The sequence below is a fragment of the Haliotis rubra genome, unplaced genomic scaffold (genome assembly GCF_003918875.1).
Source record: "Haliotis rubra isolate DU_JTF1 unplaced genomic scaffold, ASM391887v1 Scf1197, whole genome shotgun sequence".
NCBI lineage: Eukaryota > Metazoa > Mollusca > Gastropoda > Lepetellida > Haliotidae > Haliotis > Haliotis rubra.
The window spans coordinates 1-15,230 of NW_025765111.1; the positions used below are offsets into that span (position 1 = coordinate 1).

Genomic DNA, 15,230 nt, shown 5'->3' on the forward strand with positions numbered 1-15,230 from the left:
TGCAAGGAAACAGTATGTCAGGATATCCAAGACGCACTGGGTGTATGCTACTGAGGGCATCGGGAAATTAACGCTGCTGAATTTGGTAAGTTTCGTTTGTCCAATGATTATCATACGAACTGCTATACACAAATTGTGTTAAGGTTACTTAGATTCGAACCTGGTTTTATGGCATGAAGTGAGACCAAGCTCCATTCAGTTCTTCGTTGTCAATGATGGTCAAAACCTAACAGTAACCAAATTTGGAGACCATCAATTGACTCTTATTCAAGAGAATTGGTTTCCACCCCAACTAGGGGAGCTAAATGAATTAAAATTTGCAGATAATATCTCATGTTATGATGAGGGCTGATCGTGCATTTGAATCCATAAAACATCCATTTGCCACGTGGACAGAAATATATGTACTGTAATACGAATCCGATATTTGGACATGATTACAGCGAGTATCAAGTATGACAGGTCAGCTGTATCAACATATACATGGATCATTGTTAAATTTGTTTGTATATCTGATGTACATGACGTAGTCGCGTAACATGTTTGCCATTGCGTCACATTAAATCTGTCTGAAGTGTCGTCACTTTAACCCCCGCCGTGAAATTGCTGGAATATTATTGCTAAAAGCGGCGAAAATCATACTCACTCGTCATTTTATCTTTTGGTACAAAGCGCTGGCCTTATATGAAATACAGTATTACGAATTCTTACATTTTTAATAGAATTAATCTGTCTTAATCAATTATCAGACAAATCTCTTTGTTAAATGTGGTGACATTGATATTGTTTTCATTTCTTTTTCTTAAAAATATGATTACTGTTCCGGAATTTCCGATTAATACTTATATTTCGTCAAGTATATATGCACCAAAGCTTTATCAGGTAATTACATTTTTCGAATTATGTAACATTACCAGGTTTAACCATGTATTCATTTGACGTCTTGGTAAGACTTCCGCCCGTATCCCCCTAACTTTTAACGATGAGGAAAAATTCCTTAGAGTGGCATTTTCAGAAGTTGGATTTGTATTTCAGTATGTTTAGATACAATTAAAGAAACTTGTTAAAACTCATCCTTATCAGATTAGGAATATATACATACATTTAGGTGATATGATTTGACTAGAATGAAATTTAAGGGGGGATACGAGCAGAAGTCTTTCCCCCGAAAGATGGGACTTCCCAACCCCCTTTCTATGACGGAACATCAGTTTGTAACAAGACGTGGTTGTTCTCTTCCAATGTGGTCTGTTTCTACCAATAGGCAGCATCGTCGGGGTGGCAGATGGAACCGTGGGAACGGCGAACACTGCAGCGACTGTCAATGGAGGGATGGGAAACACCAACGTGCATTTCAACCGTGTGTACTCCCGTTTGTTTGATGCGGGGAAGGGTCCAGATAATAACACCCAAACTTGAATTTCATTCTGATGTTTTACACAAATATGACAAATAAATATTATTTTTTAAAGACGTTACTATACCTTGTCTTGTCTGAAACAAACATATATCGCAGTAAGCCTTTCAGTCTCCACAACCTAAGAATGCTATACAGCGAGTCCTCTATATTACCGGAGTACATGACAACAAAGAAGTGTTTTTTTGTTGGTTTTTTTTGGTTGCTTTGTTAAGGTGTTCATTAAAAAAAGAAAACAGAAAATACAGTCAAACAATAGCTGTACTCATCGAATAATTCGTCTGTTGAGGAATAAAAAACATCATTTGAGTTGGATGTACAAATGAGAAAATGGATTAAATGCATTGAACGAGGCGACTAAAGTGTTCTCACACATTAATCTTTGTGAAAGCTGCAATGTTTTCAAAATCGCTAATCCATGTCCAGTTGCCCAGAAATATCACGCAAGCCTTTCAAAGTACTTGGTTGGATGTTTGGGTGGCTCTTGTGACACACATTTGTATAGTGTTTACAATCTGAATGCGTTCAGTGAACTGTTTGCTTATGGAATTAGCCGGAAGCAACCCACGAGTAGTTTCGGTAGTGTATTTGTGTATTACCGAATGAATAGCGCCCCAGTCTGGTCTGATCTGCATGGTATATTTAGCTTACTGAATGCCATACAATAGACTCAGCTAAACCGACGGTTGCTTTCAGGTGTGAGGGGAGGTGGAGGTGTGGTGTATGGTGTGTGTCATAGAGAGAGTTAATAAGTGTGACTGTGTACATATTAACACGTGTGATTGTGTATATACGAACACGTGTGATTGTGCATATATGAACATGTGTGATTGTGCATATATGAACATATGTAATTGTGTATATATGAACACGTGTGATTGTGTATATATGAACATGTGGGATTGTGTATATATGAACACGTGTGATTGTGTTTATATGAACATGTGTGATTGTGTATATATGAACATGTGTGATTGTGCATATATGAACATATGTGATTGTGTATATATGAACATGTGTGATTGTGTATATATGAACATGTGTGATTGTGCATATATGAACATGTGTGATTGTGCATATGTGATTGTGTATATATGAACACGTGTGATTGTGTATATATGAACACGTGTGATTGTGTTTATATGAACATGTGTGATTGTGTATATATGAACATGTGTGATTGTGTATATATGAACACGTGTGATTGTGTATATATGAACATGTGGGATTGTGTATATATGAACATGTGTGATATTGTATATATAAACGTGTGATTGTGCATACGTGAACACGTGTGATTGTGTATATATAAACGTGTGATTGTGTATATATGAACACGTGTGATTGTGTTTATCTGAACATGTGTAATTGTGTTTATATGAAATGTCTGATATTGTATATATGAACATGTGTGATGTATATATGAACATGTGTGATAGTGTTTATATGAATACGTGTGATTGTGTATATATGAATATGTGTGATTGTCTAGGTTTGAACATGTGTAATTGTGTATGTATGAAAATTTGTGATTTGGAATATATGAACATTTGTTATTGTGTATATATGAACATTTGTGATTGTGCATATATAAACATGTGTGTCCATACTGGTTTGTGTTTTTGTCCTCACACACATATACATTGCTTGCAGTTACACTATTACACTATGCTACATTTATTCATAAATTGGTACACAAATATAGTGGTCATAAAACTTGATAACAACTTCAGTGTACCAGCCGACATCGGAGGACCGAGGGGAGGTCGTTATATCCTGTCTGAGGGCTCTGAACCGTGGCGAGGGTAGGCACACTTCTCACTTTATACATGATGAGGCCGAGATGCAGTGCATTATCGGGGTAAGGGTGTTCTAAACACCCCGCGTGGTGAAGCTAAAGCTTCTGACACAATACGAGGCTAAAACTATTACATTGATATTGTCCAAACGTACAAATTTCATATTAAGCGTCAAAATTCCACTCCTTCTGACAGGACTACTGGTAGATGTTAGTGTGGTGATCTGATATAATGGCGCTGTTTTTCCCAGATATAGCACACTTAATGAATGAGTTTCAACCATGGGGACACGAGGAACGCCAACCGAACTAGTCCAGAGCCTGCAGGACTCCTCCATCTAACTGTACGTTAAATGTTGGTACCTACCAGCTGTACGTTAAATGTTGGTACCTATCAGCTGTAATGTTAAATGTTGGTACCCTACCAACTGTACGTTAAATGTTGGTACCTACCAACTGTACGTTAAATGTTGGTACCTACCAGCTATACCTTAAGTGTTGGTACCTACCAGCTGTACGTTAAGTGTTGGTACCTACCAGCTGTACGTTAAATGTTGGTACCTACCAACTGTACGTTAAATGTTGGTACCTACCAACTGTACGTTAAGTGTTGGTACCTACCAGCTGTACGTTAAATGTTGGTACCTACCAGCTGTACGTTAAATGTTGGTACCTACCAGCTGTACGTTAAATGTTGGTACCTACCAGCTATACGTTAAGTGTTGGTACCTACCAGCTGTACGTTAAGTGTTGGTACCTACCAGCTGTACGTTAAATGTTGGTACCTACCAACTGTACGTTAAATGTTGGTACCTACCAACTGTACATTAAGTGTTGGTACCTACCAGCTGTACGTTAAATGTTGGTACCTACCAGCTGTACGTTAAATGTTGGTACCTACCAGCTGTACGTTAAATGTTGCTACCTACCAGCTGTACGTTAAGTGTTGGTACCTACCAACTGTACGTTAAGTGTTGCTACCTACCAACTGTACTTTAAATGTTGGTACCTACCAACTGTACGTTAAGTGTTGGTACCTACCAACTGTACGTTAAGTGTTGCTACCTACCAACTGTACTTTAAATGTTGGTACCTACCAACTGTACGTTAAATGTTGCTACCTACCAACTGTATGTTAAGTGTTGGTACCTACCAACTGTACGTCAAATGTTGGTACCTACCAGCTGTACGTTAAATGTTGGTACCTACCAGCTATACGTTAAGTGTTGCTACCTACCAATTGTACTTTAAATGTTGGTACCTACCAACTGTACGTTAAATGTTGCTACCTACCAACTGTACGTTAAGTGTTGCTACCTACCAACTGTACGTTAAATGATGGTACCTACCAGCTGTACGTTAAGTGTTGCTACCTACCAGCTGTACGTTAAGTGTTGGTACCTACCAACTGTACGTTAAGTGTTGCTACCTACCAACTGTACGTTAAGTGTGCCAGTATTCAATATTGCGGTTCAGTTACTGATCCACTGTACGTAAATATTCAGTGACGCAATATAGCTACAGTCATCTGTGGATAGGGTACGTTACGATAGGCATTATTCAATAGTGCGGCACAGAGTCACTGTACTTCAAGTGTCACAGCAGTTGATAGTGCAGTCAAGGTACCTACCGGCTGCACTTAAGTTACAATGTTCAACATAGCAGTAGAGTTACCGACCATTAGTAGATTAAGTGTCAGTGTATTCAGAAGGTCCATACAGTTTCACTGTACTCGGCCTACCACATCACAGCCCAGCATATGCTTTCGCATTGAATACAGAGATAGGAAATCGAAACATTAGTGATGTAATTAAACGCTTTTTCTCAGAACAGATAAAACAGTTATATAATAATTCAGAATCAGGTAGATAAACATTAATGTTTATCCCATTGGGATGTTAATCTCAATCGTATTATCAATTTTCAGTACGGCACACACATCTTCACCCCTCACTTGTCATGGAGGAGCCTTGCACAATTGAGAGTCACATGCTTTCGAGACAGTCGGATGGCAGTTCGAGATCCTCCATGAGCTTGGACCCAGCTCTATGTTGGTGTTGTATGACATAATTTTTATTGTAACGTACATGCTACGCAATGGAGAGAGCCCTCACCTACACCAGGGACACTATATAACGTAGATTATCCCTGCCTACACGCATAATATGAAATAAAAGAAATGCGACTTAAAGTAAATTTGATTGGGTGTTGGACTAAATGTAATCGCATGAAGTCTTTGTCATGTCGTTTTCTATATGTTCCAGGTACCGTAAAGCCCCGCATCAGTGACAATAGCTTCGTCGCTCATCCCGAAGACGACATAAGTGCTTGTCTCGCTGTATCTCACGAGATGTATTCTTGCGAGACTTTATCTCACAGAACTATTGACCTAACTCCGTGTACGTTAAGTTTATCTTGATCTGAACTTGATCTTGTATTTTATTGACAAATCGTTACTTTTTAGTTAAATCAACTTTGTCCTCAACAATCTGTCATCGGTATCTTTGCATTATCAGATGAGGAAGCCACAAGTCAGAAACTCAGCAAGTGTCACGTGACACACCCTGAGGAGGACACCAGTGCAGAGATCAGCCTTGAAACATATCCACAGAAGGCTACCAGCATCGAAAGTAAGTAAATCTTTGCTTATGTAATTATCTGACCATCTTTCTACTGATACGAATTTCTCTTCTGGAGGCAATGGGGTTGACTTCGTTTAGACGTCCAGTTCCACTCTTGCTGAACAAGGCAACTCGGGTTATGACACTTCCGTATCCCCCCTGTTGACCAGTCACATCCATCCATTACTTTAAACCGATTGCGGTGCCAAGTCAAGGTGATCTGGTCTACAATCAAGATATAATTGTTTGTTTGTTGTTGTTTAACGCCGCACTTATAGTCCGTTTGGCTCAAAACAGAACCGATGAATTGCAATCTAACTCGAAAACTAATAAACATAAAATACTCAATGAAACGCTAATCATAATAAAAAATCATACCCACTCTGTGATGCTTTTGCAGAATTTCTGTCCTAAAAATAAAAAAGTTGTTTAACAATCTATCATTAAAATATTGACACAGTTCACTATTTGTTACGAGGGAGGAGTGCAGAGAAAGGGACAGCCAGGTTTTCGAGAACGGATAGAGACGGCACAGCACAGGAAAATGAAAAAATAACTATGTCTGTGAACGTTCTTCTCGAACACCTGGCTGTCCCTTTCTCTGCACTCCTTCCTCATAACAAACAGTGAACTGTGTCAATATTTTAATGATAGTTTGTTAACCAACTTTATTATTTTTAGGACAAAAATTCTGCAAAAACCTCACAGAGTGGGTATGATGTTTTGATTATGATCAGCGTTTCATTGAGTATGTTATGTTTATTAGTTTTCGAGTTAGATTGCAATTCATCGGTCCGCATTTGAGCCAAACGGACTGTAGCAATAAACCAGATATATAGTAGCGGTCTGTATTTAGTCGAGTCTGGATCACACAATCTTGTGATCAACATCATCAGCATCGATCTACGCAACTGGGATACGATGACGTGTTTTGGATCTGGGATTCGAACCAGGATTTGACACACTTTGTTAATCTCAAACCCTCTTTATTGGTTACGGTCATGATTCGTCTTCCTGGTGAAAGGGAGATAGCTCACTACAAAAGTGTAAACTACACTCCCATAGCTTGAAAGATTACTTCCATGTTCCATGACGATGGTTATGATCAAGGGGGAGTATTCTGTGTATGAATGTCTCTAGTTTCATGCGTTATCATGAGTAGGAACTAGCAATGTTTCATATTGGAAATACTTACACACTGTGGTCTGTTCAACAGGTGCAAGGTACACCAGGATCAGTGGCAACTGGCTTCGAACTCATCCAGTTGACGATCAAAACAGCCTTTATACCTGTCCGCTGTCTCTGAAAGATGACCTCTCCCAAAGTGAGTTCATTCTCAAGACTCCGTTCCTCCCATTCACCATGATGTGGGGACACGCATTCCACCTTTACATGTTGAAACAGGACAAAAAAAATACCCACCCAGTTAGATGTCTCGAAGTAATGTAGTGTACTTGTAGGATGTACAGGATAAACACAAAGGTATTATTGAAGACCAGATGTGTCGAACCATGTGCTTACATGCCTCATTTGTAAGATTGTGTATTTGAAAGTTCATATTGCATTTATATTGTTCAAGAACACCAACGTGTTTGATACCCCGATAAGCAGTTCATGTAACTTTGGAATCGTCCAGTAACTCCGGACTGAGCTTTGAGCTGAGATTCTTATGATTACGGAAAGTTTTTTTCGTTTTTCTTTACATGTAGTTACGTGCGCTTATTGGATCAAGTACTGTAAGGCCTATACCATTATATATTCCACATGTGACTGCATGTGAAATGCAGGGGTGGAAATAACCCATTGCCCGAGTCGCGTGTTTTTATCTGTCGGCCAAGCAAATTTGTATATCACGCTGTACCGGTGTCCAGTTGACTTTCCAATGTTATGTTTATTTAAAAAATCAACAAGAAAATGGCCGGTATAGTGGAAAAATGATCAGGGCAAGTGATTTTACATGTGTCACTGTACCGGAGTACACTAGCAATTTTAAAGTTATGTCCACCCCTGTACATGGAACATTAAATGTCACCAACTGCCACATGAGAATGTCATTCAACAGGTGTGAGTCTGACTCACGTATCCCATCCAGACGTTAGCAGCAACAGCAACAGCCTTATCGGAATTGCCAACATCTTCACCAGCGAGCTACCACCCGAGTGTGAGTCAGTCAACCCATTTGTAGGTCCAAACGTATTTACATCGGTTTGTTTGCTTTTGAAATTTAACGCTGCACTCTGCAATATTCCCACTGTAAAGCATATAAAGCATAATGTATGTATGAATAGATAATCAAATCTGAACTGGACAATCCAGTGATTGACATTTTGATCATGAGCATCGATCACACAATACGGCATACATCGTGAGATACGATGACACGCGTCAACCAAGTCAGTGAGCCTGATCACTCCGTCGCGTTAGTCACCTATTGTGACAAGCATGGGTTGCTGAAGACCAATGTTAACCCGGAAAAGTTTGAACCATTATATGGGTATTTAAATGTATTGGTCTCTCATGTTGACACTGTTTTTCATCCTTCCACAGCTGTAACGTGTTACAGTATGGGAAACAAGTCTTTTGTTCCTCATTCTTTGGAGGACACAGTCGCCATTTTCGATAGGACAGATGATGTTTTAGCTGAAGACACAACCTTTCGTAAGTTTAGAAGACAAAAGAACATCACAATCATTTGTAAAACGGTCAAAATGTCAAAACTATGTTGAAAGTGTGTGAAAATTGTGTGTGACACCATCAAATATAGTTAATTGTTCAGTTTAATATATCAAACCATGCTGCCATGTTGTGCGTCCTTGTACATGGATACAACTAGCAATAAGGGAAGAACCACCTTGTTTTATCCCCACACCATAGTTGACTTGTTTTAGTTTTATGCATCTGTAAGTTCAGAATGCAGTATTCCTCTTGTACCCGACACACAAGCAAACATACTTTTAAACTGCTTAAACCAACGTATTACCATTCCGAAAAGTCAGGAGCATCACAAGTGACACAGAGGCATGATTCAGAAACAAATGATCGTTTTACTCATAAAAAGGTTTTTCACCTTGTCATATTTCGTAATTGAAGGAAACGCAAAGTAAGGTGATCTGAAGTATATTATTTGTCTATAATGGCAATGCATTATTCAATATATCGATTTCTTTGTCATAAATGTATTGCAAAGTGTGTCTTATCCGGATTTTCATTTCCTCTACAGGTAAGATGGTAGATGGCAGCAGCAGTATCGGCAGCCAAGCGGATGATGACCATGGCGAGAGTCTGACCTTCAGGAAAACCTTCGACCCAGACACTAGTCACGTAGAGGCAGAGCGTTCATGTACGTTAACAAAATACTTCTATATGGCTCACGATCCCCCACGCATTAAGAACAGAATTAGGTCAGCAAAAATAATGTCAATTACAAAACAGATTAAGGACATCTTGTAGACTTAAAGTGGGTCAAAGAATTTTATCCATTAAACCTACCGAATTCCAACGGCACAGGCGTTCATCGAGGCGGTGCTCCAGAGGTTAAAGTCTCGCTGATGACGCAGGTTTGATGCCTAGCGTGGGTACCATATGCATGTGTAAAATCCATTACCGGGTACCCTGTGTGTTCTTGGGGAATAGTGCTAAAATCTGAATAAAACTATATCATTCACTCGCCTTGTCAATGGAATATATGGCAAGATGTGTCTTTGCATCTGGGTTTGTTGGTACGGTCACCCACGGTTGTGTCGAACTTTGCTATATTAAATGTACGGTTATCTCGAAAAAAAGCTTGGTCCTAGCGTATTCATAATAAAGTCTCAATTTGCGGTTGTAATATGGGGTTTAGTCGAACCTTGGATAACTCGAAGTATTTATGTAGGTTCCTTCAACTTCGACACAGCCGTATTTGACTGTATTTTAGTATTTGAGGTAACAAATGGGCATGTTATGTCGTACGTTCTATTATAGGTTCACTATACGAGCCTGTCCTGTACTCTGACACAAGTTTCCACAGCCTCAACGTTAGAGACCAAGGAGGGGTCCTAGAGGACGCTTCACGTAGGAGGCCAATGTCACACAGCCCCGCAGGAGCAGGTGGGTCCAGGACCCCGCACCCCCGCCTATTCCCTCTTTTTCCCAGTGAAATTTTAACTAGCGATATTTTGTTCAACACCTCCCCCAACTGACCAACATCTACGCACAGAGAATACTTGTTTGATACAAGGCCCATTTTTAATGAATAAAAAAATGTTTTGGATTTAATCCTTAGGTTTAAAAAATAGTAAACTACGCATATAACGCACTGTTGGATATAATGATTTGTATTTCTAGTCCCGACCACTTGTAGTATAACGAACAAAAGACAGGGGTATCTTACAACAGTATTTTGCCTTGTGTTTATTTATTGTTTTGTTACCGAATATGAACGGCTGAATATTCCAGCTATATGGCGGCGGTCTGTAAATAATCGAGTCTGGGCCAGACAATCCAGTGATCAACAGCATGAGCATCGTTCTGCGCAATTGGGAACCGATAACATGTGTCAACCAAGCCAGCGAGTCTGACCACGGTAACGGTACTATTTCGACATAGTTGAACTGAACACTCCGATCAATCTTTGTTATACAGATGTAGTCCCAGGTTTCGTCCACTGTCAACATGCTGGAACTACCATGTACCTGTGTAACTTATTTCCTTGAACGTTTTAGGTATTGTCGGTTCAAACATTCAGTACCCAGTGATATGCCAAAATCGCCCGATTGAAACGGATGTTGACTATATCATGCATGGTAAGTAATCTTTATCAAAACAATAAAGAGCATCTATATTTGCCCTTAACTACATATGGAAAGGGGCTTTCCGCAATGTAAATATGACTAGTTTTTCTTCTCAAACCTCCACCTGTATGTAACTCTGAAGATATTTCAGGATTATAGTAGATTTGAATGTATATACCCAGATGCACACATCCACGGTCAGTATGAGGGAGCATTAGGGCCGGGACGGGTCCAAATTTTCTACCCGGGGACCCCACCCCTCATTACCCTAGCCTGATACTCATTATGTTAATTCCTGTCATCAAATTTGTAAGAAATGGTAATATATTCTTCAGCCCAGAGGATAAAATTTCGAGTGTTTCAATATGACTGTAAATTATATCTAAATCTTCAAAGACAATACAACCTTTTAACCATGAAAGAATAACATATTACATTTGTTTTATCTAGTAGTTCTAGTAGTCACATGATATAACGGGTCCGGGCATTGAGACGGGCGAGATTTTGAAAAGTGTCACGCGACCTTGTAAATAAGGTCAAGGTCACCCTGAAATGACTGGTGTCGACGTAATTACCTAATGTAGGCTGTCGACATAATGGAAGACATTGGGTGCAACGTTTAATGAGATATCGCGATTACGTCCGTTTGAAAAGTGATCAAAGTGTCATGGTGACCTGGAAGACAAGGTCACCCAAATCGACTGGTGTCTGTGTAATCCCTCAATGTAAGCTGTAACTAAATATGAAGATATTGGGTACCAGAGTGCATGAGATATCATGTTAACAAGAGTATAAAAGTGGGCAAAGTGTCGTCGTGACCTTGAAAATAAGGCCAAGTTCACCCAGATGGACTGGTGTCTGTGTAATCGTCACCAAATTTGAAGACATTGGGTACAACAGTTCATGAGATATCGCGTTAACAAGAATCGCGGCGGGGGACGAAAATATATAAAATATTTTTCACTAATTTTGTAGCATAATTTTTGAATTTTTAAAATTTATTTCACTTGGTAATACCCCACAAGTGGAAAGTTTATTAGTATTTACTTTTTCACTTTTTCACTTTTCACCCATAAATTAATTTATGTTGTAAATAATCAAGAGACTTTGCTTCGGTATAAATTTTTCCTTCAAAAATATTCAATAAGGAAAGATCCAGCTGATCTTTTTGTGTATGAGTGTTCAAGGGTAAGAGTATAATGTTTTAGCACATCGGGGCATATACTTCCTGTTTATAACGAAGATTAGAAAGCATTGGGTTTTTTCAATGGGAAACGCGAGATCGGAAACACAGAACAAAATATCTCTGCAATTCTTGATCCAAGCAGTACCTGTTTCACCTGACTGACCATTGACTGACCGTACAGCACTTGTCCCACTGTACACATTTGATCCCTAGATGCAGTTGCCACCGCCAACCCTAACAGCATCAATGGACCGGCATCTACTGATGATTTCTCCATATGTCCATATGGCAGAGAAGATCTCTCACCATGTACGTGAAACAGAAACATTCTGTTATTGAGTGAATGGTTACTTATGATGTAATGAGGAATGTTCCAGCCAATCACGACGTCCAATAAATACACGAGTGAAGGTCAGACGTAACGTCAGACAGCGTCATTTTGAACCAAGCACAAGTGGCATGTTTAACACAAAATCAGCCATGTTACACACTGTTATAGTCTTCTTTGAGTGGCATTTTAGAAGGTGGGAAGTACAATATAGAACAAACTTTATGGATAACAACTTCTTTTTATTCGTGAGTGCGACGTTTAACATGCTTGACAACGGTACAAGAATCTGTATCGAAACGTCATGCTTGACAACGGTACAAGAATCTGTATCGAAACGTCGCACTCACGAATAAAAAGAAGTTGTTATCCATAAAGTTTGTTCTATACTGATATAGTCGTACACTGATTCGTCGTAGCAAGCAATAGGTACTGGAATATGACTAATTTGCCGGGGACATAAAACATCTTCAGTAAATATATATGTCAGAAACACAAGAGAACACCCAGTCTTGATTATCCGCAGAAACAGAATCCCCTCGGCGTAAAAGGCAAAATAGCTATGAAAATTATATGAATGCATCTGTGAAAATTAGGGTTGAGCTTTTGCTGCTGTACGACCGGTAGAGCAGCATGGGTAATATTCTTAATTGACCTCTGCGGGGATACACCCACACCAAGGAGCTTCATCTTCTTGCCCCGGGTTCGAATCCCCACATCGGTAAAATGTGTGAAGCCCATTTCTGGTGTCCCCCGCCGTGATGTTGCTGGAATATTGCTAAAAGCGTCGTAAAACTAAACTCAGTCAGTCAGTCAGTCAGTCAGTCATCTTCTTGCACTGTGTCGAGGTCACGTTCACGAGAATGCACTGCATATTCATATGATGTTTAATGACATCACATCCACGTTAAAATTTGCCAGATATGTACAGTCTATATGCAAAATGTTAATGTCAATGTTTTCGTTTAATGCAATCTCACTGTACACATTTAATTGATCCCTAGATGCAGTTGCGACCGCCATCCCTAACAGCATTAATGGACCAGCATCAATTGCCGATCTCTCCATATGTCAGGATAGCACAGAAGACCCTACACCATGTGAGTGAAACAGAAATATTCTGTTATTGAGTGAATGGTTATTTATGCGGCAGTGAGCAATATATCAGCCAATCACGACGTCCAATAAATTCACGCGTGAAGGTCAGACAGCGTCAATTTGAAGTGGCATGTTTAACACAAAATCAACCATGTTACACACATGTTATACACCGATTTTTTGTTATGTGTAAGCACTGATTAGGTGATAGTTATGATGGGTCACAATGGTTAAAGTTTTTAGTGTGAGTTGTGGGTCATATTTGCATCATATATGTTCAATGGCAATACTATTTCTAGCGGTACGCCTTTGTGATAGCGCTCCAGAGTTACCTGCCCTTGACAATCTTTTGACTTCCGCCACTCGCGAAAGTTCTGAGAGAATAATGATACAGCCACGCGTTACTCGAATTTTCTAGACACTGTGTCACTATATATAAGGGCTGGTTATTGTGTTCACACACACACACGGAATTACTCGGGGCTTTTCATCACTGGAGTTGTGTACATCTGTCTGCCATCGTCTGACCTACATTCAAGACTGCCTGCCTAACTGCTCTCACTGTAAACAAGCTTCAATTAGTATATCTACTCTCACTGTAAATGCCAAGACTCTGGTGAGTTAATAGTTCATATTTGTGACCCATTACTTTAGATTTGTGGCTCAGTTGCATTGTATTAGAAATCTGTATTGTCATTCATTGTAGCTTGCTCATTGTTTGCTCAATATATTTTTGAATATTTTAGACTTGTCCGTGTTATATTTTGCTGGTTCAAAGGGAATTCTTAAACCTTGTGTCACGGCAATTATTTAACCGTAACAAGGAAAATTGTCATGTACGTTGAATGAAAGGCGAGTTCACAGGGGTGCTGTTGTACAAAGCAACCTTAGCGCAATGACTGCCTTAAGTCTACGTTAAGGTATGGGTCACCTTAGCGCTAAGATCGCTTTGTAGAACGGCACCCAGGATGCACGGACATATGCAAATATTTAGTGACATCACAGCCACGACCACGTTTGCTAGATGTGATTCCATTCCAAAATGTTAATGTCATTATAATTTATTGCATGTAAGGTTTACAAACACATTTTCATGAAATGTTCTGTAGGTATAATCATTACAACGATGCGGGCACACACCACACGGCCAGATGAATCCCGAACCACAGGCCTTGCCCCCCAACATGGCGTGTACAGGGTCCAGTTTGACATGGACCTAAACTACTGTACGTACAGCTTTCTATTTATACCTCAGTAGCTATTTACGTATGGCAGTCGTACAAATTATATATTTATCTGTGAGAGTTCATGATGACAATAACTAGATAGTCTGGTCTGTATTCACGTAGATATATTGCTTTTTAAAGTATGCTCTATAGAAATTTTACCTGCAGTTTGGGGCATAAGAATAATTACGATTGTTTTTCAACTTCCAACAGGTATGAGCCCGAGTGGAAGACGCAGCTACATTGAACAATTAGAACCGCCTAGTACAGACTCCTGGGACTACGTTTGTCGTCAGGAATACACCTCCCACAGCTCTTTCTGTACGTTTGTTGGTGTTTAACACTGCTCTACATGGCTGCTTGTATATAATCAAGTATGAACCAGACAATCCGGCGATCCACACCGCCATGGTACAGTTACGTGCCACCATATCGCCTGGTCACCTTGACTGATCACCCGATCATAGCTTCGTACGACCTGAGTTCCGATCCACAAAGCGTTCGTAGTTTTACGAGCTATCGTAGCTGTGTAGTTGATCATAAGATTACGAATGACGTAGTGCTACGAGCGTTTTGTGGTTCGGGCGCCAGGATTTTAGGGAACAATTCCAACCAGAATCACCACAGTGACACTGGGGCAGTCGAGTGATTATTTAACGAATAAAGTGGTAATAGTGTGAGCGTTAGTGATAGACTTAGATCAATGTTCTGTCTGGGATACCCCTGAATCTAAGAAAAGAGGTGTGTTAGCCCACTGAGGTCACATGCTGCAATCTGATCTTGT

The 15,230-nt window shown here is 39.7% G+C and overlaps 1 protein-coding gene and 1 long non-coding RNA gene across 2 annotated transcripts; both read left to right on the forward strand.

Moving 5' to 3' along the window:
* The first annotated feature begins 1,257 nt into the window (after window positions 1–1,257).
* On the forward strand, window positions 1,258–3,503 carry LOC124261752. Its single transcript, XR_006894414.1, has 3 exons — window positions 1,258–1,360; window positions 3,151–3,222; window positions 3,467–3,503. It is a non-coding gene; the product is annotated as an uncharacterized LOC124261752 (long non-coding RNA).
* Window positions 3,504–3,546: 43 nt separating this feature from the next.
* On the forward strand, window positions 3,547–14,478 carry LOC124261680. Its single transcript, XM_046696031.1, has 13 exons — window positions 3,547–3,559; window positions 5,143–5,265; window positions 5,480–5,614; window positions 5,732–5,845; window positions 7,053–7,160; window positions 7,899–7,997; window positions 8,384–8,494; window positions 9,057–9,176; window positions 9,800–9,925; window positions 10,540–10,620; window positions 12,008–12,103; window positions 13,127–13,222; window positions 14,330–14,478. The coding sequence occupies exons 2-13, from the start codon at window positions 5,175–5,177 to the stop codon at window positions 14,476–14,478; spliced, it is 1,326 nt and encodes a 441-aa protein (XP_046551987.1). The 5' UTR covers window positions 3,547–3,559; window positions 5,143–5,174.
* The last annotated feature ends 752 nt before the right edge of the window (window positions 14,479–15,230 follow it).